Source organism: Panthera leo, chromosome D2 (genome assembly GCF_018350215.1).
Source record: "Panthera leo isolate Ple1 chromosome D2, P.leo_Ple1_pat1.1, whole genome shotgun sequence".
In the NCBI taxonomy this organism is placed as follows: domain Eukaryota; kingdom Metazoa; phylum Chordata; class Mammalia; order Carnivora; family Felidae; genus Panthera; species Panthera leo.
Window position 1 is genome coordinate 45,609,971 of NC_056689.1, and position 26,347 is coordinate 45,636,317.

At 37.2% G+C, this 26,347-nt stretch overlaps 1 protein-coding gene across 8 annotated transcripts in view; it reads right to left on the minus strand.

The window, feature by feature from the left end:
* PTPN20 (protein tyrosine phosphatase non-receptor type 20) overlaps positions 1-26,347 on the minus strand; it is a 109,859-nt gene that overhangs the window by 44,093 nt on the left and 39,419 nt on the right. For all 8 annotated transcript variants that reach the window (XR_006194419.1, XR_006194418.1, XM_042908084.1 and 5 more), the window contains 2 exons: positions 8,782-8,879; positions 2,961-3,055 (listed from right to left, as the gene is read on the minus strand). Coding sequence is in view for 6 of the 8 variants with exons in the window: in XM_042908084.1 (XP_042764018.1) it covers positions 2,961-3,055; positions 8,782-8,879 (193 nt within the window). In the remaining 2 variants the exon portion in view is untranslated. The remainder of the gene's footprint in view (positions 1-2,960; positions 3,056-8,781; positions 8,880-26,347) is intronic.

Sequence of the window (26,347 nt, forward strand, 5' to 3'; positions counted from 1 at the left end):
CACACACAATGGAATATTACTCAGCAATCAAAAAGAATGAAATCTCATTTGCCACAATGTGGATAGAACTAGAATGTATTATGCTAAGTGAAATAATATGTAAGTGACGAATCACTAAATTCTACTACTGAAACCATTATTACACTATATGTTAACTAACTTTGATTTACATAAAATTTTTTTTAAAAAAGAGAAAAAAGCTGTGTATACATATATACATACAATGGAATATTACTCAGCCATCAAAAGTAATGAATCTTGCCACCTGGATGGAGATGCAGTATGTTTGTTATGCTAAGCAAAATAAATCAGTCAGGGAAAGATAAATACAATAGAATACCACTCATATTGTGGAATTTAAGAAGCAAAACAGATGAACATATTGGATGGGGGAAAAAAGATGGAAACAAATCATAAGGCTCTCATTACAAAAGAAAATAAACTGAGGGTTGATGGAGGGAAGTGGGTGGGGGATGGGCTAAATGGATGACGGGCATTAAGGAGGGCACTTGTCATTATATGTATGTCGTATGTTTATGTCATATATTGAACATTGTGTGTTATATGTAAGTGATGAATCACTAAATTCTACCACTAAAAATATACATATTACATATAATATATGTAATATATTATATGTAATAATGTAATAATATGTAATAATAAAATATACAATATTACAGTATATTTTAACTAACTAGAATTCCAATATAAATTGGAAAAAAATAGAAACACTTTTCAACCTCCTATCTCAAACAGACTTTTCAAATACTAGCCATACCCATTTTCTGTTCCTTTCCAGCTTCTTACTATTCCGTTTACTTGTTGTGCTTTCATTCATAGCCCCATTTAACAAAAGCCTCCTAATTTGACTTCTGGTTCTAATCTCTGATGTCTAAAGACAACTGTTCCTAAATTCAAATTTAATTATGCCTGCCCATCACCTTCAAGATAAACCCAGGCTCCTTACATAAGTTTAAGACACTGGCAATCTGGCCCCAGCCAATCTGTTCGTCATCCCTACTAATCTCCTTTATGTATCTTATGTTTTAATCTTAACAAAAAAAAATGCCTTTTTCTTTTGCTTCTGGAAGATATTTAAAGTTTCTTACTCTTTCTCCTTCTCATCTTTTTTAAGATTACTGTAAATATCTAATTGCTCCCCACTTCTTGCCACCTATCATCCACCTGGCGACCAGCAATCCTCTTTTTCTAGATAAACAGACAGACAGACATATGCATGGATACAGCAAAAAAAAAGTCCCTGTACTTTCTTTGCATTCCAACAAATGGACTAAAATATGTACTCCTTGATCTCACATGTATCAACTTCCTTCACATTCTGTCTGGCCCACCTTACGTTTGGCTGTACCTCTTACCTTCTCAAGCTTCCTGGCATTCCAATTCACATGTACCCTACAACTCTTGACACATAACATTTATCACCATTAATAAGATATTTTCACAACTTCTTACCTTTGCTCAAACCTCTTCCTCCAGCTTGACATTTTCTTCCTTTCCTTTTCTTTTTTATTTTTTTTTTAACTTTTATTTATTTTTGAGAGACAGAGACAGAGCGCAAGTGGGGAAGGGGCAGAGAGAAAGGGAGACACAGAATCCAACGCAGGCTCCAGGCTCTGAGCTGTCAGCACAGAGCCCGATGTGGGACTCAAACCCACAAACTGTGAGATCATGACCTAAGTCGAAGTTGGACGCTTAACCGACTGAGCCACCCAGGCACCCCATCTTCCCTTCCTTTTCACCTGCTAGATTTCTACTTATTTAAGGTCCTAAATCCAACCTATGTATCTTTTCTTCAAAGAAGCTGTTGAAGCCCCCTATACATATTTATCTGTCTTCTATATTCACAATCCTTGGACATTGACTCTATAATAGTATTTACTACATTGTACTTAAATTTGTCTTTTACATATCTGTTTCCTTAATTAAACTATAAACTAGGGGTGCCTGGGTGGCTCAGTCAGTTAAGGATTTGACTTTGCCTCAGGTCATTATCTTATGGTTCACAGGTTTGAGCCCCGCATCGGGCTCTGTGCTGACAGCTCAGAGCCTGGAGCCTGCTTCAGATTCCATGTCTCCCTCTCTCTCTGCCCCTCCCCTGTTTTCACTCTGTATCTCTTTCAAAAATAAATAAACATTAAAAACAATTTTTAAAAACCTATAAAGGGCAAGAGCTGTGTAATATTTTGCAGTTGTTTACAGTGTTTAGTATATAATCAGTATCTAGTAAATTAATATAAACTATTAGATTATAATAGTATCTCAAAATGCCTTTTGAATTATTATTTGTTCACCTAACGCACTTTTGAAAGTTATATATGCAAGTTACCTATTATACACATTATTATGCAGTGCTATGCCACTAATATTAGTTATAAATCTCTAAGGAAATATGGCTCACTAAAATGTTCTCTTATTTGACATGATTTTGCATGTAACACCTAAATGTGAACAGTTTATAAAGATGAATATTATTTTTGTTTTGTTTTTCTAATGGAAATTTACTTTTCTTTTGGTTCCTTAAATTCTTTCATATATAGTACCAAAAATTCACCATGCTAACAATTCTATTGTTTCCAGCACATTATTTTCTTTCTGGAACCAAATATCATTTCTAGTAAAATTTAGTTGTGTACTGAGCTTTACCTTACTTCAAGTACACTGTCCTCTCCAAAGTTCCAAACACCATGACTCTGGAAACGGACAATTGTTGAGATGACAGAGAAATTACATTCTTTAGGGATATCTTTTTCATCTGTTAATACTATATTTATGAGATCATAAATACATCTTATTTCTAGCCAAATCAGGCTGTACTTACTACAAAGAGCTGTATCTTGAAAAACTAACCAAACATTTGAAGGCCATTATTCACTGTCTCCACTGAGAGAGCTAGCTATGAATATGAATAGAAAACTCACTAAATAAGCACATTATACCTTTCTGTAGCATCTTTTAAAATATCCTCATAATCATTTTGGGAACTCTGAGGAGAGAATTTTACCTCCTCTGAGCTATCTTCCTTTGCCAAAACCTACAGGAATAAGAAAGGAAAGAAAATTATGGCTATGATTTTAGGAATGTATAGTTTAAAAGAAATATGATTTCTATAGATTTTTTATTTTTTAATGTTTATTTATTTTTGAGAGAGAGAGGGAAAGCACAGGGGAGGGGCAGAGAGAGGGGGAGATAGAGAATGTGAAGCAGGCTCCACACTATCAGTGCAAAGCCCAACATGGGGCTCGAACTCACAAACCACGAGATCATGACTTGAGCCAATGTCGGACACATAACCAACTGAGCCACCCATGCACCCCCGATTTCTATAGCTTATTAAGAAGAGTGCTAAGGTATTTAATAACAGAATTAAGACCACAATCACAGTTTGATTTCTATTCCTATAAAATCACTTGAAATGTATTTCTCCCTATTAAATATTTTCCAAACTGTAAAAATAGAGTATAAAGTACTATGCACACACAAATGATTTTTACTGAGTCACCCAAGTTATTTTACAAAAGTTGATAAAAATAAGCTTCATTTGTGATAAGAAAAAAGACTATCACTGTAGCCCAGTGAAGATTCTTATAATGAATGCTTATCACATTTAGTTTACATACAAAATTCTTAGCACTATATTTATCTTTATTTTAATACTTATATAATCTAATCCAGTAATTAATTCTAAGTATGTTTCTGCCATAAGAGTTTCTTCTGCCCCCTAGACTTTTTTCCACTTTGTTGCATTCACAGAGTCCTGTATAGTAAATAAATAATAATAACAAAAAAAATGAGAGTAGAGGGGAAAAATCACATTAAATTAAAAATTCAATCAATATTTTAGCCCTCAATTCTGTTTCAATTAATCCATTCATTTGACAATTATTTTCTGAGGACCCAGTATGCACAGATAGTGGTCTAAGTGCTATGGATAAAACAGTGAACAAGAGAGGTATGTGTTCTGCCCTTGCAGAGCGTATATACTCTCATGGGGAGAAAGAAAACACACAAGCAAACATATACAAATTACAGCTGGTGGTGTTACTGCAGTAACAGAGTATGGTGATACGTAACTGCCATGTACCTAAAAGGCAAAAGGAAGGGCTAAGCAAAGAGACAGGGAAGCATCCTGAGCGAAAGAAACAGCAGATCCCAGGTCCAGGCAGAGCCTCTGGCCTCTGCCTAACTGACCACCCTCACCTCATGCCTATTTCTCATGCAGCATCTCAAGACACAGCCTATATACCATGTCTTTTCATCTTTTCTCAAGTATCTTTGACGACTGATTGTGTAAAACTTATTAATCTTTCCCCGCTCGCAAGTATGTGTGTGTGTGCATGTGCATGTGCATGTGTGTGTTTTGCTTATTCCATGAAATTTTTTAGACCTGGAATACCTATTGTGGGCATATATACAGCCATCATTCCAGAACATGGACTCAAACACGATCAATTTTAGAAACAAGCATGTTAATGGAAAGATGTAAACAATTACCCAACACTGTTCTTACCAAGCATATTCATTTGGTTGAACAAATCAAAACACATAAGTTATTAGGTTTTTAATCTAATATGAATAAGGATTGCTTGAAATTAAAGTTAACTCATATTTTAGCAGTAGTTTTCTAAATATAGTAAATTCTAGTGGATTAGCTAATTGTCATTTTGAATAATACATAAAACATAAAAAGTCTTTCCTTGTGGTGACACAAGTATAGCACAACATACAGAGTTGTTGAGTCATTATGTTGGACACCAAAAACTAATGTAATACTGTGTGTCAACTGTACTTAAATAAAAATAGGTAGATAAATAAATAAAAATTGAAATAAAAAGATAAAAAAGTCTTTCCCTATGCAAGAAAACCATCTACTCTCAAATACTTTTCCAAAATTTTTTAACATTTGCTTTTAATATTTGGGGACTTAATTCACCTAGAAACAATTTCGATGTGAAGTGTTCCTCACCCACTCTGCGCAACCACCAACAATGATCTTGCGTTCAACTGGACATTCACAAGATCCAGTAGGCCACACCTGGTACCAGATGAGCTTTGCAGAGGATACGGTGGAAAACCACAACATGTGAGCAGGACAGTCTTAGGCTTGCCCTCATTAAGAGTCCTAGCAGCATTCTAGTGTAAGCTCAGGTGTGAAGCAATGGGTGGGTGGGTACCTAAGTCCCCCTCCTTAGAAACCTCAAACAGCACAGGAACCTGTATCTCTTGTAAGAATGCATGAACCTAACCTAGGGCTCACTGCAAGGGGATTCCCACATTCATGCCATTAGTACTCTCATTAAGACATTTATTGTCCTAGTCATAATCCTCCCAGTCTGGGGATCATTTTTATCATAGCCAATGCCACCTGGTAATACAGCTGATCGTCCACTTTCACCAGGTTTCCAGAGAAACAGGGTGCTAGAAGGCTAACACAAGATCATTTTCTCGTTGCGAAAAAGAAAAGGTTAATTCATCTTTACTCACAGGCAATAATGTCATTTTATTTTTCATGTTGGAATAACCAATTATACCAGCACCATTAATTGAGCACACCATTCTAGAAATCTACAATGTCACATGAAAAGTTCCCATATGTGTATAGGTCTTTTCTAGAATTTCTATGCAGTTTCATGGGTCTTATTTGCCACTTCCTATACTGTTTTCACATTTCTTTAATTCCTACAGCGTTCTAATAGGCCTTGACACTCTGCAGTGCCAATGGCCCCCTCCACCACATATATACTCTTGCTTTCTTTCCTAATACTGTCTTGCCTATTCTTGACCTTCTGTTCTCCCAAAAGCTTTTTGATCAGTTGATCAAACCTCAAATATACACTAACAAAACAAAACTTTGGAATTTTTACTGAAATTAAGTTAAATTCATTTCGTATTTAAATTAGAGATAACTGTTTTCTTTATTATATTAACTCCTCTTATCCATTAATATGATACAGCTATACATCAAAATACTTTTAAATATTCTCAGGAAAGGCAATTCATACCATTTATTAAATTGACTCCCACATACTTTATAGCTGTAAATATAACAGTATAATCCATTATGGTAGATAATTTGTACTTAATATTTGGTATACATTTGCTAACTACTGCATAATGAGAAAATCACGTTTTTATATACTGTAATTTTATACTTATTCTATTATAAATATTTTAAATTTCCATTATGATTTCTTCTTTGACCCACAAGTTTTGAGTATGTCTTTAAATTCCAAATGCATATTTTTTCTATTTGTGGTTGATTTCTAAGTGAATTTCTTTATGTCAGACATCACAGTCAGTGCTATAAACTTAAATATATAGTATTATTTGAAATTTGTTAAGATATATTTTGATTTGGTACATGGCAAATTTTTATAAATGGTCCATGTATGCTTGAAAAGAATATGGGTTCTCTAGCTTCTGGATGCAAGTTCTATATATATGTTCATTATATATATCTTGCTAAATTTTTTTGTTATTTCTCTACTCTTAACTATTATCTATTCTATTAATAAAGATATATTTTTAAATGGTCTACTCTCATAGTGAAATTATCAATTCTTACTTGTAATTCTGATTTACATATTCTGGTGCTTATAAATTTAGAATTTTATATCCTCCTTGTGAACTAAACCTTCCCGTATTATATAGTGACCTCTAAAGCCTAATGTTTTTTGCTTTGAAGTTCATTTGTCTGACATTACTATAGCTACATTACCTCTCTTTTGTTAGTGTTGCTCTGTGTATCGGGGGGAAAATGTTCCCCAAAGATTCCTTCTCATTAACCTATACAGATGACCAACGAATTAAATGAGTTCTACAGAGTTGGCTTAGTCCTGAAAGCTAGTTTATCAATGCTAATTGGTAAAACAAATCCCTAAGCGTCAATTTCAGGATAATTAAAACAGGAATGTGAGGATGGAGAAAAAGGAGAACAATACTATTGCACCAACACAGTCCCTCTCTTCTTCCAACAAGACATGTTTAAAAAGCCATTTTCTTAGCACTTGCTCACTGAGGCAAAATGACATCACCTGAGTAAGAATTCCTACCATAATTTAAACCTGAGACATATTTCAAGTCACACTTCAAAATCAACTTGGTTACATTTATCCAAGAAGCGAACTGTTTTAGATGGCTGCAATTCAAATTAAAGGCTCACTTAGGACTCTAATACATCTTTGATTGAATGAAATGTGATTTGGCCAGCAACGCCAAGAAGGTACAAGGAGAAATATACTAAATTACCAAGATGTCAGGTCTTTTCAGAGATTGCTCACTGAATCAAATTTGTGTCAAATTAAAGAAAGGGCTAGATAAATTTTTACGAGGAGCCTAAGTTGGGTTTTTTGCACTGCATACGCCAAGGACATATGAGGACAAAGTGAAAGCAGTAATACTAGGAGACAGGAGCCTGGTTTCTAGTCTTTTCTCTGTGGTTGAAGAGCTGTATGATCACAGACAAATCATTTTAGCTCTCCAGGACTTAGGTTCTTCATGTCTAAAATGATTGTTGGAATAAAAATGATTTGACCTAGCTTCCAAATACAATCATCTATGAGTCTAGACAATTCCTACAGACAGCATCATAACTCAAAGGGCATCAAGTGGCTGTAACATCAAATTAATTCATGAAATGTTAAAAGCAAATTCTGGTAAAATCAGCTGGTTTTCCCAACATACTCTAAAAACCATCCAGAAATGATTGCTAAGATACTCTTTTCTAAAATGAAACTTTAAAGGATATCAAAACTTATCCTAGATATGTCAAGCCATAAAATATGGGGGTAAAAAAAAACAATAAAATGTATTTAGTTCTAGAAGGGAGTCAAGCATGGTTATAAAAACGATCTACTTGGGACATTCTATGAAGGTGCTCATTTTGAAATTATCAGTCCTTCAAGTAGAAAATCCTTCTGATCAGAGAAAAGTATCAACAATGGAGCTGAGAGCCCAGCAGTACACTAAAAATTGGAGACTGCCAGTCAGATATGTGATCGTGGGTGGCCCTGATGCAGCCACCTTACATGTCACAGAGGAACGCACAGATTCTTACAAGAGAGAACAATCAAACCATAGCACTGTTTTTCAAAGCAGCATGACTGTCAGCCCTTGGGTGGGGATGGCAACCAAACTGGAAAGTTAGGACAGCAATGTCTGTTCTTGGTACTTATTTTTATCTCTAATAATGCTGCAACTTACAGAATGTGAGTATGAGGACAGCAACATGGTAGAAGTCCCAAAGTTCCAGTAGATAAAAAAAACTGCAAGCCACCCACACGATGACAATGCATTTCGCTTTTTGTGCTTTAATCCTGGCAGTTAACCTCCACAAGGGAGGAGACACATGTCAAGGTGAGAGTTTTTGCCCCAGATTTTTCCCAACTCTCTACCTTTCCATGGTTTGGAGATACTGCACCATGTCTCTATCAATTAAAAATTCCATCATCAATATACCTAAAAGTGCTTCAAATTTTATGTGAAATTTATTTTGTATCTCTATCAGTAGCACAAAATGAAATAGATGCCAAAATAAGTAAACTTTCCAGAATAGTATCAAAGGTTTTTTTTTCTTTAGAGTCACAAAGAGTTGCACTCTTTCAAATAGATATTTGGGTCATCTTCAACACCAGAATGAAATGGAACTGAGAATTATTATGCTGAGGAGAACAAAATAGACACCTATTCCTTAGAGGGCTTACTCAGTGATTTAGGCATTAGTCACAATCAATTAGCAGAGATTCCCTCGTCTAGTTTTACCTCACGAGTCACTGATCTAGGTGTCTGACTTGATGAAGGCAAACTCTCCCAGGAAATCACGTCTTTCAAATTAGAGTCCTCTCCCTCCATATCTTTTCCTGAACAAAGAGAAGGGAAGAATTGATCAAATGCAAAGGGCTACACAGAGAAAGGGTGTGCCTTAATGAGAAAAGCCAAGCTACATAAGGGGAATCTACTTTCTTGTTGTAGAGTCATCTCATCTTTATCTCCTGTATTAATCACTTTTCTCCCTGCGTTAAAAAAATAACAGAGCAAACATGATCCTTCTTCTAGGATCATTCTCAGTTAATTTAAGTTAATTTTTGAGCGGTCCCTTTGTTCCTACTTCCATATTATTTAAGAAAGTACTCTTCAGATAAATCCTAAATATACACAACTTACAGAACACATGTACTAGGTATTACAGAATATAATTCTTTCTCCAGGGTCTACTTCTGGGATAAAGAGCAGCGTGTTACATATGCCTCACTTTGACTTCTTGAATTATTAATCATAAATAAATAAGCAAAATGTTAATGTATATAGAAAATCATTTCAGGCTTTATTGAAGAATATAATATGAATCCTCCCTAGGAAACTCTGTGCTGGTTTTATTGTAGGAGCATTGTTAATTACTCTCTTTCACTGAACAGAGTATTTCAGAGAGGAACCAAAGGAAATATTTTTCTCTGATCTTAGAACTAAGATTTCAGAGTACTGTCCCCCATATCATAGCAGCCATAAATATTATGATTTAGAAATTTTGTGACATGGCTATTATAAAATCAATAGTATAAAATATAGTAAAAAATATAGTAAACAAGTACTTTGTAACAAAAAGTGCACTTGTGAATGTGTTAAAAAGAAAACCAAATAGAAATTGTGAACTATTAAAACACAGGAGTTGATTTTATATACATATACATATGTATATATATATATATATATATATGTATCTATCTTAAGAAACATCAATGAAAAAACAACATATCAAAACTAATGTGAAAGTTAGCTAAAGCAGTGTTTAAAGGGGAAATGTACAGTTTTAAATACATTTATAACAAAAACAGAAAAACTGACAAATATTAGGTTTATATGTAATCATAAAGGCTAAGAAAAACTGAGGAAATCTCCAAAAAAAGTAGAAAGTAAGACATCATCAAGAAATACAGCAAATAGAAAGTAATTTAAAACAATAGAACAATCAACAAAATCAAAGACTTGAAAAAAGACTTAAAAATATGCAAACTTCTTTCACTACTCAATTTATTTATTATTTATTTATTATTGTTTAATGTTAATTATTTATTATTTATTTATTATTGTTTAATTTATTAATGTTTAATTAACATTAAGAAGGAAAAAGGGCACAGCTACAGACCCAACTATCACTTTTATTTATTTATTTGTTTGTTTGTTTATTTTTGACACAGACAGAGCATGAGCAGGGTAGGGGCAGCAGGAGAGACAGAGAGAGACAGAATCCAAAGTAGGCTCCAGGCTCTGAGCTGTCAGCACAGAGCCGGACTCGGGGCTCAAACCCACGAACTGGGAGATCATGACCTGACCTGAAGTCAGATGTTTAACTGACTGAGCCACCCAGGCACCCCCCAGCTATCACTTTTAGAACTAAATCCTTTTGGGGTGCCTGGGTGGCTCAGTCGGTTAAGTGGTTAAGTGTCAACTCTTTGATTTCTGCTCAGGTCATGATCTCACAGTTCCTGGGATTGAGCTTAGCATCTGGCTCAAGGAGCATCTGACAGCAAGGAGCCTGCTTGGGATCCTCTCTCTCCTTTGCTCTCTGCCCCCACCCCCACTCACACACATTCTCTATCTCTCAGGATGAATAAATAAACTTTAAAAAGAAACTTAAAAGAAGTAAGTATCTTTAGACAAATTTGATGAAATGAAACTTTTATAGAGAATTATAAACCATCAAAATCTACTCAAGAATGTGTGGAAAGCATGAATAATATAATAGCCAGTTTAAAAGTTCAATAATTAAAAATCTCATCCCCAGGAGGTAAAAGGCATCTGGAGCCAGAGAGGCTTCCAAATGAAATTTTATCAAACTTTCAATGAACAAAATATCTTTCTTATACTAATTATTTTAGAGATTTTTTTAATGTAAAGTTACCTAATTTATACTAAAAGGTTAAGAAAATTCTCACATAAAAACAAAATATGTAAAATACAAGTAAGAAAAATCATAAGCCAAATTCAAAAATGGACATAGATGTAAAAATCCTAAGTAAAATATTAGTAAAAAGTGCAATGAAAGAAATGTGTAGATTTAAGTAACATTTATCAAAAAAATTCAACATATGCTCAATATCATACAAATCTATCAATGTAAATGGGTACATAACAAATGTTAACTAAAGGACAGAAATCACAGTATCATCTGAACATATAACAAAAAATCATTTGAAAAATTCAGTAGTCTTTCAAGGGAGAAATAGAAGGGAACTTCTTTAACTAATAGAAAAGGTTATCTATTCAAAATATTGAGCCAACATTATACTTAATGGTGAAACTTTAGACATATTCTCATTGTTTAAGGAAAACATAAAAATGCCTGCTACTACTACCCTTATTTAACACTGAATAATATATGGGGTCCAAGCACTAAAACAAAAGAAGAAAGGGGAAAAAAAACCTTAGGGATTAGAAACAAAGCAAGTAAATCATATATATAAATACTGTAATTGTCTTACACAGAAAATTAAAGAGACTCTATAGTCAAACACTAGAAATAAGAAAGTTTGACAGGATAGCTGATAATAAATTAGAAACATTCCATAAACCAACAATAACCAACTAGACATTGCAACAAAAGAAAATGTATCATTCACAATAGAAATAAAAATATAAGGTAACTAGAAATAAACCAAAAATATATAGTAAAAATTGCAAACATTTTATTGAAGTGTAAAAAAAAATACAATTACTAATGAACCCATATTCATATAGAAGAAAACCCAGTATCATAATAATGATAAGAATCCTTTAAACTAATTCACAGATTCAATGTAAATCCAATCAAAATTCAAGTAGGATGTGTGTGTGTGTGTGTGTGTGTGTGCGCGCGCGCTCTGTATGTAGACAAACTAGAGAATACAAGTCTAAGAACAGCAAAGACAACTTGGACAAGGAGAACAGTTTGGGGGCATTTGCCCTATCAGATACCAATACTCATTATAAGCTAAAGTAATCAACAATGTGAATTAATGTAAGAATAGAAAAACAGATGAAGAAAAGAGAACAGGGATTCAAAAACAGACACAGGCACATGAGAACCTTCGCCATTTGATAGTGGTGGCACTGCCGATCAGTAGGGAAAACACTAAAACAAATGGGGTTGGGGAACTGGCTTTCCCACCAGAAAAAAAAAAAAAAAAAGATTATATCCCTATCTCAGAGCATGATAAGATCAAAGATCAAAATATACAAGATAAAATAAAAGAGGCTATTTTTATTATCTCAGCATAGGAATAGATTTTTGAATTACAAAAATACAACTTATAGAAGAAAATATTGATAAATCTGAATATTCAATAAAAAATACTGTCAACAGGGGTACACCTGGCTGGTTCAGTCAAAAGAGCATCTGACTCTTGATCTCAGGGTTGTGTATTCAAGCCCCATCTTGGGTGTAGAGATTACTTAAAAATAAATTCTTAAAAAAACAAAAATAAAATATACTGTCAACAAAGCTTTAAAAATGCATTCACCAGGAAGAAGGGATATAAAGGATATATATCTAGGATACATATAGAATTCTTGAAATTCAATAGGAAGACAAGCCAATAGAAAATAACGAGTAGAGAGGTTCCGGAAGATGGCGGCGTAGGAGGACGCGGGGCTCACAGCGCATCCGGCCGATCACTTAGATTCCACCTACACCTGCCTAAAGAACCCAGAAAACCGCCAGAGGATTAGCAGAAGGGAGTTTCCGGAGTCAAGCGCAGACTAGAGGCCCACGGAAGAGGGTAGGAAGGGCGGCGAGGCGGTGCGCGCTCCACGGACTGGCGGGAGGGAGCCGGGGCGGAGGGGCGGCTCGCCAGCCAAGCAGAGCCCCCGAGTCTGGCTGGCAAAAGCGGAGGGGCCGGACAGACTGTGTTCCGAAAGCAAGCGCGACTTAGCGTCTGGGAGGTCAGAAGTTAACAGCTCTGCTCGGAAAGCGGGAAGGCTGGAGGACAAAGGGAGGGAGAGCTGCTGAGCCCCCGGACAGCAGAGCTCAGCTTGGCGGGGAACAAAGGCGCTCGCCAGCGCCATCTCCCCCGCCCATCCCCCAGCCAAAATCCCAAAGGGAACCAGTTCCTGCCAGGGAACTTGCTCGCTCCGCGCAAACACCCAACTCTGTGCTTCTGCGGAGCCAAACCTCCGGCAGCGGATCTGACTCCCTCCCGCTGCCACAGGGCTCCTCCTGAAGTGGATCACCTAAGGAGAAGCGAGCTAAGCCTGCCCCTCCAGCCCCCGTGCACCTTGCCTACCCACCCCAGCTAATACGCCAGATCCCCAGCAACACAAGCCTGGCAGTGTGCAAGTAGCCCAGACGGGACACGCCACCCCACAGTGAATCCCGCCCCTAGGAGAGGGGAAGAGAAGGCACACACCAGTCTGACTGTGGCCCCAGCAGTGGGCTGGGGGCAGACATCGGGTCGGACTGCGGCCCCGCCCACTAACTCCAGTTATACACCACAACACAGGGGAAGTGCACTGCAGGTCCTCACCACGCCAGGGACTCTCCAAAATGACCAAACGGAAGAATTCCCCTCAGAAGAATCTCCAGGAAATAACAACAGCTAATGAACTGATCAAAAAGGATTTAAATAATATAACAGAAAGTGAATTTAGAATAATAGTCATAAAATTAATCGCTGGGCTTGAAAACAGTATACAGGACAGCAGAGAATCTCTTGCCACAAAGATCGAGGGACTAAGGAACAGTCACGAGGAGTTGAAAAACGCTTTAAACGAATTGCAAAACAAAATGGAATCCACGATGGCTCGGCTTGAAGAGGCAGAGGAGAGAATAGGTGAACTAGAAGATAAAGTTATGGAGAAAGAGGAAGCTGAAAGAAAGAGAGATAAAAAAATCCAGGAGTATGAGGGGAAAATTAGAGAACTAAGTGATACACTAAAAAAAAATAATATACGCATAATTGGTATCCCAGAGGAGGAAGAGAGAGGGAAGGGTGCTGAAGGGGTACTTGAACAAATTATAGCTGAGAACTTCCCTGAACTGGGGAAGGAAAAAGGCATTGAAATCCAAGAGGCACAGAGAACTCCCTTCAGACGTAACTTGAATCGATCTTCTGCACGACATATCATAGTGAAACTGGCAAAATACAAGGATAAAGAGAAAATTCTGAAAGCAGCAAGGGATAAACGTGCCCTCACATATAAAGGGAGACCTATAAGACTCGTGACTGATCTCTCCTTTGAAACTTGGCAGGCCAGAAAGGCTTGGCACGATATCTACAGTGTGCTAAACAGAAAAAATATGCAGCCGAGAATCCTTTATCCAGCAAGTCTGTCATTTAGAATAGAAGGAGAGATAAAGGTCTTCCCAAACAAAAAAAACTGAAGGAATTTGTCACCACGAAACCAGCCCTACAAGAGATCCTAAGGGGGATCCTGTGAGACAAAGTACCAGAGACATCACTACAAGCATAAAACATACAGACATCACAATGACTCTAAACCCATATCTTTCTATAATAACACTGAATGTAAATGGATTAAATGCGCCAACCAAAAGACATAGGGTATCAGAATGGATAAAAAAACAAGACCCATCTATTTGCTGTCTACAAGAGACTCATTTTAGATCTGAGGACACCTTTAGATTGAGAGTGAGGGGATGGAGAACTATTTATCATGCTCCTGGAAGCCAAAAGAAAGCTGGAGTAGCCATACTTATATCAGACAAACTAGACTTTAAATTAAAGGCTGTAACAAGAGATGAAGAAGGGCATTATATAATAATCACAGGGTCTATCCACCAGGAAGAGCTAACTATTATAAATGTCTATGCGCCAAATACCCGAGCCCCCAGATATATAAAACAATTACTCATAAACATAAGCAACCTTATTGATAAGAATGTGGTCATTGCAGGGGACTTTAACACCCCACTTACAGAAATGGATAGATCATCTAGACACACAGTCAATAAAGAAACAAGGGCCCTGAATGATACATTGGATCAGATGGACTTGACAGATATATTTAGAACTCTGCATCCCAAAGCAACAGAATATACTTTCTTCTCGAGTGCACATGGAACATTCTCCAAGATAGATCATATACTGGGTCACAAAACAGCCCTTCATAAGTTTACAAGAATTGAAATTATACCATGCATACTTTCAGACCACAATGCTATGAAGCTTGAAATCAACCACAGGAAAAAGTCTGGAAAACCTCCAAAAGCATGGAGGTTAAAGAACACCCTACTAACGAATGAGTGGGTCAACCAGGCAATTAGAGAAGAAATTAAAACATATATGGAAACAAACGAAAATGAAAATACAACAATCCAAACGCTTTGGGACGCAGCGAAGGCAGTCCTGAGAGGAAAATACATTGCAATCCAGGCCTATCTCAAGAAACAAGAAAAATCCCAAATACAAAATCTAACAGCACACCTAAAGGAAATAGAAGCAGAACAGCAAAGGCAGCCTAAACCCAGCAGAAGAAGAGAAATCATAAAGATCAGAGCAGAAATAAACAATATAGAATCTAAAAAAACTGTAGAGCAGATCAACGAAACCAAGAGTTGGTTTTTTGAAAAAATAAACAAAATTGACAAACCTCTAGCCAGGCTTCTCAAAAAGAAAAGGGAGATGACCCAAATAGATAAAATCATGAATGAAAATGGAATGATTACAACCAATCCCTCAGAGATACAAACAATTATCAGGGAATACTATGAAAAATTATATGCCAGCAAATTGGACAACCTGGAAGAAATGGACAAATTTCTAAACACCCACACTCTTCCAAAACTCAATCAGGAGGAAATAGAAAGCTTGAACAGACCCATAACCAGCGAAGAAATTGAATCGGTTATCAAAAATCTCCCAACAAATAAGAGTCCAGGACCAGATGGCTTCCCAGGGGAGTTCTACCAGACATTTAAAGCAGAGATAATACCTATCCTTCTCAAGCTATTCCAAGAAATAGAAAGGGAAGGAAAACTTCCAGACTCATTCTATGAAGCCAGTATTACTTTGATTCCTAAACCAGACAGAGACCCAGTAAAAAAAGAGAACTACAGGCCAATATCCCTGATGAATATGGATGCAAAAATTCTTAATAAGATACTAGCAAATCGAATTCAACAGCATATAAAAAGAATTATTCACCATGATCAAGTGGGATTCATTCCTGGGATGCAGGGCTGGTTCAACATTCGCAAATCGATCAACGTGATACATCACATTAACAAAAAAAAAGAGAAGAACCATATGATCCTGTCAATCGATGCAGAAAAGGCCTTTGACAAAATCCAGCACCCTTTCTTAATAAAAACCCTTGAGAAAGTCGGGATAGAAGGAACATACTTAAAGATCATAAAGGCCATTTATGAAAAGCCCACAGCTAACATCATCCTCAACGGGGAAAAACTGAGAGCTTTTTCCCTGAGATCAGGAACACGACAGGGATGCCCACTGTCACCGCTGCTGTTCAATATAGTGCTGGAAGTTCTAGCATCAGCAATCAGACAACAAAAGGAAATCAAAGGCATCAAAATTGGCAAAGATGAAGTCAAGCTTTCGCTTTTTGCAGATGACATGATATTATACATGGAAAATCCGATAGACTCCACCAAAAGTCTGCTAGAACTGATACATGAATTCAGCAAAGTTGCAGGATACAAAATCAACGTGCAGAAATCAGTTGCATTCTTATACACTAACAATGAAGCAACAGAAAGACAAATGAAGAAACTGATCCCATTCACAATTGCACCAAGAAGCATAAAATACCTAGGAATAAATCTAACCAAAGATGTAAAAGATCTGTATGCTGAAAACTATAGAAAGCTTATGCAGGTAATTGAAGAAGATATAAAGAAATGGAAAGACATTCCCTGCTCATGGATTGGAAGAATAAATATTGTCAAAATGTCAATACTACCCAAAGCTATCTACACATTCAATGCAATCCCAATCAAAATTGCACCAGCATTCTTCTCGAAACTAGAACAAGCAATCCTAAAATTCATATGGAACCACAAAAGGCCCCGAATAGCCAAAGTAATTTTGAAGAAGAAGACCAAAGCAGGAGGCATCACAATCCCAGACTTTAGCCTCTACTCCAAAGCTGTCATCATCAAGACAGCATGGTATTGGCATAAAAACAGACACATAGACCAATGGAATAGAATAGAAACCCCAGAACTAGACCCACAAATGTATGGCCAACTCATCTTTGACAAAGCAGGAAAGAACATCCAATGGAAAAAAGACAGTCTCTTTAACAAATGGTGCTGGGAGAACTGGACAGCAACATGCAGAAGGTTGAAACTAGACCACTTTCTCACACCATTCACAAAAATAAACTCAAAATGGATAAAGGACCTGAATGTGAGACAGGAAACCATCAAAACCTTAGAGGAGAAAGCAGGAAAAGACCTCTCTGACCTCAGCCGTAGCAATCTCTTACTCGGCACATCCCCAAAGGCAAGGGAATTAAAAGCAAAAGTGAATTACTGGGACCTTATGAAGATAAAAAGCTTCTGCACAGCAAAGGAAACAACCAACAAAACTAAAAGGCAACCAACGGAATGGGAAAAGATATTTGCAAATGACACATCGGACAAAGGGCTAGTATCCAAAATCTATAAAGAGCTCATCAAACTCCACACCCGAAAAACAAATAACCTAGTGAAGAAATGGGCAGAAAACATGAATAGACACTTCTCTAAAGAAGACATCCGGATGGCCAACAGGCACATGAAAAGATGTTCAACGTCGCTCCTTATCAGGGAAATACAAATCAAAACCACACTCAGATACCACCTCACGCCAGTCAGAGTGGCCAAAATGAAGAAATCAGGAGACTATAGATGCTGGAGAGGATGTGGAGAAACAGGAACCCTCTTGCACTGTTGGTGGGAATGCAAATTGGTGCAGCCGCTCTGGAAAGCAGTGTGGAGGTTCCTCAGAAAATTAAAAATAGACCTACCCTATGACCCAGCAATAGCACTGCTAGGAATTTATCCAAGGGATACAGGAGTACTGATGCATAGGGGCACCTGTACCCCAATGTTTATAGCGGCACTCTCAACAATAGCCAAATTATGGAAAGAGCCTAAATGTCCATCAACTGATGAATGGATAAAGAAATTGTGGTTTATATACACAATGGAATACTACGTGGCAATGAGAAAAAATGAAATATGGCCTTTTGTAGCAACATGGATGGAACTGGAGAGTGTGATGCTAAGTGAAATAAGCCATACAGAGAAAGACAGATACCATATGGTTTCACTCTTATGTGGATCCTGAGAAACATAACAGAAACCCATGGGGGAGGGGAAGGAAAAAAAAAAAAAAAGAGGTTAGAGTGGGAGAGAGCCAAAGCATTAGAGACTGTTAAAAACTGAGAACAAACTGAGGGTTGATGGGGGGTGGGAGGGAGGGCAGGGTGGGAGGGAGGGCAGGGTGGGTGATGGGTATTGAGGAGGGCACCTTTTGGGATGAGCACTGGGTGTTGTATGGAAACCAATTTGACAGTAAATTTCATATATTAAAAAATAAAATAAAAAAAAAAATAATTAAGCAAAAAAAAAAAAAAAAGAACGAGTAAAGTATATTAAACTAGCGGATACTCTTAGTTGGAAGTAACAAGCAACCTCTGCTGATCTGAGAATAAATAAAATTCATTGCATGTCCTCTGGACAACTCCTCTAACCACCAAAAAAGCTGAGCAAAAAGTCATTGGTCTCCTGAATGCTGAGGGTGCACATTTAACACTCCTGATACTGAATGCTAAAACTGCACCATACTAAAAATCACTGAATATATATGTGTAGAATTATATCTGGACTTTTTACTTGGTTCCATTGATTCCTACTTCTGTCCTTATGCTAGTGTCATAGTATCTTAATTATTACAGCTCTGTAAGATGTCTAGAAATCAAGTGGTTTAAGTCTTTCAATGTGGTTCTTTTTCAAAACTGTTGCTATTCTTAAAGCATTTTTTAAAGTTTATTTATTTTTATTTTGAGAGACACAGAGACAGCGAGAATGGTGGAGGGGCAGGAAGAGAGGGACAGAGAGAATCCCAAGCAGGCTCTGTGCTACCAGCAGAGAGTCCGATGCAGGGCTCGAACCCACAAACCGTGAGATCATGACCTGAGCCAAAACCAAGAGTTGGATGCCTAACCGACTGAGCCACCCAGGTGCCCCCAAAATTGTTGCTATTATTTTTGGGGGGTAATTTAATGGTAATTAATTTCAAAAGGTAATTCTGAAATAGCATGGAAAGAAAAAGAAAATCCTTATGTCACATCATTTAAAAAAAAAGAAATGAAATAAATCAGAGATCTAAATCTAAAAACTAAACTGTAAATTTTAGAAATAAACAGGAGAGAATGTGATTTACAATTATGCAAATGTCTTAGTACACAAAAAACATGAAAGGTAAAAGAAAAACTGATAAATTAAATTTCATCAAAATTCACTGTTTAATAATTTCTCAGAAGGTTTCTCTTGATTTATTACAGTCAGTAAATTTCCAAGTGTCATATATCATACCTTAATTTCACCTCTTTGATCCCAGTTCATTCATGTGGCTCATGATTTTGCTCAAGTTCCCTAATCTCTCTATGCTTCAGGCTCATCATCTACAGAACAGAAATACTAACAGTGCCTGTGTCATAAGGATGTTATAATGATGGAGGGAGTTAAGATGGCAGAAAAGTAGGGGAACTGGGATTTTCCTCGTCCCTCAAACACAACCGTATCGAGGTCAGATCACTTGGAACATCCAAGAAATCAATCTGCAGAGTGGCAGAAGGATCTCTACAGTTGGAGGGAGACAGCTTGGCAGGATCAAGGTGTGTGTATGTGACTTGGGGGAGATAAAACAGCATAGGCACGAAGGGGAGGGAACCCCTTCTGTGGAGAGACAAAAGGGACGGAAAGAGGGGTTGTGAAAGGGTGGTATGGAGTTAGCACAAGAGGAAAACCTCTCTGGACCACAGACTGAGGAATGAGAAATACAGAGAGTGCCAGTTTTTCTTTTTTGCAAACAGCCTTAGGCGCTAAAACTTAGAGGTTCGAGTGCACAACCTTCTCTGGAGTGAATCCAGGAGCCTTGGCATACGCTCCTGGGGAGGAGCAAAGAGGCCCTGGAGTGCATAATGTGGTACAGCAATCTCAGAGGTGCACTGAGAGAGAACGGTCCCTTTCTCGGACTCTGGGAAGAGGGTTTATTGTGTACCCAAGGACAAAAGACCCTGCAGGCGCCAGCCAAAGGCCTTTTATCAGCAGGTGGAAAGGCTCTACTCTGGAACAGGGGAGAGGAGACACACCAAGCTGGGTCCTTTAAGGCTTCGGGTTTTGAATCCCAGAGAATCAAAGATATTTATGTCCTAACGTGGAGGCACCCAAATATATAAATCAATTAATCACAAACATAAGCAAACTTATTGATAATAATACCATGATTGTAGGAGACCGTAATACTCCACTTACAACAATGGACAGATAATCTAGGCAGAAACTCAGTAAGGAAACAACAGCTCTGAATGACACATTGGACCACATGGACTTAACAGATACATTCAGAATATTTTATCCTAAAGCAGCAGAATACACATTCTTCTCAAGTGCACATGGAACATTCAACAAAATAGATCACATATTGGGTCACAAAACAGCCTTCAACAGGTACAAAAAGACTAAGATCATACCATGCATATTTTCAGATCACAACACTATGAAACTTGAAATCAACCACAAGAAAATATTTGGAAAGCCCCCAAATACATGGAGGTTAAAAAACATCCTATTAAAGAACGAATGGGTTAACCAGGAAATTAAAGAAGAAATTTAAAAATACATGAAAACAAATGAAAATTAAAACATAACAGTCCCTTGGGGCGCCTGGGTGGCACAGTCGGTTAAGCGTCCGACTTCAGCCAGGTCACGATCTCACGGTCCGTGAGTTCGAGCCCCGCGTCAGGCTCTGGGCTGATGGCTCGGAGCCTGGAGCCTGTTTCCGATTCTGTGTCTCCCTCTCTCTCTGCCCCTCCCCCATTCATGCTCTGTCTCTCTCTGTCCCAAAAATAAATAAAAAAACGTTGAAAAAAAATAAATAAAAAAATAAAAAAAATAAATTAAAAAAAAAAAAAACATAACAGTCCAAACCCTTTGAAATGCAGCAAAGGCAGTCCTAAGAGGAAAATACATTGCAATTCAGGACTATCTCAAGAAGCAAGAAAGGTTCTAAATATACAACCTAACCTTACACCTAAAGGTGCTAGAAAAGAAGCAGCAAATCAAGCCCAAAGCCCACAGAAGAAGGGAAATAACAAAGATCAGAGCAGAAATAAACAATATAGAATAAAAAAAAAAATAGTACAAGAGATCAATGAAACTAAAAGCTGATGTTTTGAAAGAATAAACAAAATTGATAAATGCCCACACAGACTTCTCAAAAAGAGAGAGGACCCAAATAGATAAAATCATGAATGAAAGGGGAGAGATCACAACCAACACCACAGAAATACTAACAATTATTAGAGAATACTATGAAAAATTATATGCAAACAAACTGGACAATCTGGAAAAAAATGGAAAAATTCCTAGACAGTCACACACTACCAAAACTCAAATGGGAAGAAATAGAAAATCTGAACAGACGTGTAGCCAGCAAAGAAATTGAATCAGTTATCAAAAAATCTCCCAAGAAGTAAGAATCCTGGGCCAGATGGCTTCCTAGGGGAATTGTGCCAGACATTTAAAGCAGAGTTAACACCTACTCTTCTCAAACTGTTCCAAAAAACAGAAGTGGAAGGAAAGCTTCCACACTCATTCTATGAAGTCAGCATTACCTTGATTCCAAAACCAGACACAGACTCCACTAAAAAGGAGAATTACAGGCCAATATTCCTGATGAACCTGGATACAAAAATTCTCAACAAGATACTAGCAAATCAAATTCAACAGTACATTAAAAGAATTATTCACCATGATCAAGTGGGATTTATTCCTGGGCTGCAGGGCTGGTTTCAATATTTGCAAATCAATTAAGTGCTAAGGTCACATTAATAGAAGAAAGGATAAGAACCATATGATGCTTTCAATAGATGCAGAAAACACATTTGACATAAAACAGCATCCTTTCTTGGTAAAAACCCTCAAGAAAGTTGGTATGCAAGGAACATCAGAAAAGCCATATATGAAAGGCCCACAGCCAATATCATCCTCAACAGGGAAAAACTGAGAGCTTTCCCTCCAAGATCAGGAACATGACAGGGATGTCCATTCTCACCACTGTTGCTCAACATAATGTTGGAAGACCTAACCTCAGCAATCAGACAACAAAAAGAAATAAATGGCATCCAAATTGCAAAGAAGTCAAACTTTCAGTCTTCACAGATGACATGATACTCTATGTGGAAAACCCGGAAGACTCCACCAAAAAACTACTAGAGCTGATACGTGAATTCAGCAAAGTCGCAGGATATAATAGCAATATACAGAAATGGGTTGCATTTCTATAAACCACATAATGAAACAACAGAAATAGATATCAAGGAATCCCATGTACAACTGCACCAAAAACCATAAAATACCTAGGAATAATCCTAACCAAAGAGGTAAAAGGTATGTATGCTGAAAACTATAGAAAGCTCATGAAAGAAACTGAAGAAGGCACAAAGAAATGGAAAAGCGTTCCATGCTCATGGATTGAAAGAATAAATATTGTTAAAATGTTGATACTAACTAAAGCAATCTACACATTCAATGCAATCCCTATCAAAATTACACCAGCATTCTTCACAGAGCTACAACAAACAATCCTAAAATTTGTACAGAACCAGAAAATATACCGAATAGCCAAAGTAATGTTGAAAAAGGAAACCAAAGCTGGAGGCATCACAATTCCAGACTTCAAACTGTATTACAAAGCTGTAATTATCAAGACAGTATGGTATTGGCACAAAAACAGACACATAAATCAATGGAACAGAATAGAGAACCCAGAAATGGACCCATATATATATATATATATATATATATATATATATATATATATATATATATATATAGCCAACTAATCTTTGACAAAGCAGGAAAGAGTATCCAGTGGAAAAAAGACAGTCTCTTTAGCAAATGGGAGAACTGGACAGCAACATGCAGAAGAATGAACCTGGACCACTTTCTTACACCGTACACAAAAATAAACTCAAAATGGATCAAAGACCTAAATGTAAGACAGGAAGCCATCAAAATCCTACAGGATAATCCTTCAGCCACCTCTTTGACCAAGGCCACAGAAACTTCTTACTTAACATGTCTCTGGAGGCAAGGGAAACAAAAGCAAAAAATGAACTACTGGGACCTCATCCAAATTAAAAGCTTCTGCACGGAGAAGGAAACAATCAACATAACTAAAAGGCAACCGGCGGAATGGGAGAAGACATTTCCAAATGACATATCAGATAAAGGGTTAGTATCCAAAATCTATAAAAAACTTACTAAACTCAAGACCCAAAAACCAAATAATCTAGTGAAGAAATGGGCAGAAGACATGAATAGACACGTTTTCTTTTTGTTGTCTGATTACTGAGGCTAGGACTTCCAACATTATGTTGAGCGACAGTGGTGAGACGCTTTTCCAGAAGACATGCAGATGGCTAACAGACACATGAAAAGATGCTCACCATCACTCATCATCAGGGAAATGCAAATCAAAACCACAATGAGATTCTATACAAATTTTAGGATTGCTTGTTCTAGCTTCTAGAAGAATGCTGGTGCAATTTTGATTGGGATTGCATTGAATGTATTGAATGCATAGATTGCTTTGGAAACCAATTTGACAATAAATTATATATAAAAAAAAACACAATCACAATGAGATACCACTTCACACCTGTCAGAATGGCTAAAATTAACAACTCAGGAAACAACAGATGTTGGAGAAGATGGGGAGAAAGGGGAACCCTTTGTTCTGTTGGTGGGAATGCAAACTGGTACAGCCACTCTAGAAAACATTATGGAGGTTCCTCAAAAAAATTAAAAAGAGAACTACCCTATGATCCAGCAACTGTAGTACTAGGAATTTATCCAGAGGATACAAAAATGCTGATTCAAAGGGGCACATGCACCCAATGTTTATAGCAGCACTATCAACAATAGCCAAATTATGGAAAGAGCCCAAATGTCCATCAAATGATGAATGGATTAAGGTGTGGTATACACACACACACACACACACACACACACACATACATACAATGGAATACTATTCAGTGATAAATAAGGAATAAAATCTTGCCATTTGCAACAATGTGGATAGAACTGGAGGGTATTATGTTAAGTGAAATAAGTCAGAGCAAGACAGGTATCATACAATTTCACTCATATGTGGAATTTGAGAAACTCAACAGATGAACACAGGGGAATGGAAGGAAAAATAAAACAGAGAAGGAGGCAAACCATAAAAGACTCTTAAACACAGAGAACAAACTGAGGGTTGCTGGATGGGAGGGGTGGGGGGTGGGCAGGGGCAATGTGTTAAATGGGTGATAGGCATTAAGGAGGGTACTTTTCAGGATGAGCACTGGGTGTCATATGTAAGAGATGAATCACTGGGTTCTACTCCGGAAGCCAAGACTACACTGTATGTTAACTAAAGGATATTAAAAAAAAAAAAGATGTTATAATGATTAGATGAGGTATTATACCTGAAGCACTCAACAAAGTGCTTCACACAGGGTCAGCATTTAACATGTTGGTTATTACTGTTAATGTTTCAAGAATTCACTTTCTTCATTTACATTTTTTAAGATTTATTCCATTAAACCATGTGATTATTTTTCAATCTGTTGAAAAGAACTATCCAGAAGCTAGAAACAATGATACTACAGTAGCAACAAAAAGCCCAGTGCCCAGATCTTGGTTCCTAAATACTATTCTCCAATAAAAGGAAACAAATCTCTGTGGAGAAATGGCTGAATTTAGGGCTAGGGTGTGGGTAAATACAAGATAAGCCTGCAGTATCTTGCAAAGCAATAAATTAATGAAATGCTAAAAAAAAACCCAAAACACAAATATGGGATAAAGACAAGACACAGGAGTCAACCTGAAAGACATTCCAAGGGCCAAGGCTAGAACAATTTGAACAATAAGCTAAATGACAATTGGATTATAATAAAGTATAAAATAAATACAAATGATTCCAAACTCATAAACAAATGATCAAATAAATAAGTAGGGGAGAAGAGAGAAAATATTTTTATAGAATAATCCCAAAAACCATATATATACCTCCTCTTCCAACAGGTAGAGTTTAATTCTTGCTCCCTTCCCCACTCATGAGAGCAGACTACACTTAGTGGCTCACTTCCAAAGAGTGAGAAAAGGGAAACACAATAAATTTGTAGTAGAGAAAACACCTCTAGTAAATACCACCTTAACCATTGTCAGTAGTGCCATGTGGATGTCATGTGCCTCCTGATATCATGTGACAAGAAGGGAACTTCACTTCTGTGGTGTTCCTCTCCCAAACCTATAATATTTTATGTCAAATACGTTTCTTTAGAAAACTTCTTGGAGCAGCACCAAATTCTAGTCCTGGGCTGTCTATCTCAGACCTTTATATGGGAAATAAATAACCTTACAGCCCTTAAAAGCCATCAGTGTTTCAGTTTTTCTACCATTCACAACAGTACCTAATCCTGGCATTCAATGGGTCTAGTAGATTTGGGAGATTCACTTACTTTCCTGGTCCTCCCAAAAGTTGTTTCAAATCTTGCCTATTCTCCTAAGCCTGTAACATATCCATATCTTCCCCTCACTCCCAGCAGTGGACCAACCTGCACTTCACAGACAAAATAAATCCATCAGTTGGAATTCCCTTGCATCCTTGATGCATAACAGACCAATCCTCCACCTCTGAACATCTGACCTCTTCCTAGGGTGGTAGGTAACACAGGAGCCACGCGCCCTCCATTTAGGCATTGGATCCCTATCCCTACCCTGCAACCACACATACATTCTGCTCTTCATCAAAATTTTCACCTTGTTTAACATCCATTGTCGCTTTTTGCCTGATTCAGTCTTTTATAATGGGTACAAAATGATAATTTTCCAACCCTAGCACTGCCCCCCACTTGCTTTTGTTGTGGTACAAAACATAAAACATAAAATTTACCATCATAACCATTCTTAAGTATACAGCTCAGAAGTGTTGACTACATGCATATCGTTGTGAAGCAGACCTCCAGAACATTTTTTATCTTGCAAATCTGAAACTTAGTACCCATTACACAACAACTCCACTTTTCCCACTCCCCCCAGGCCCTAGTAACC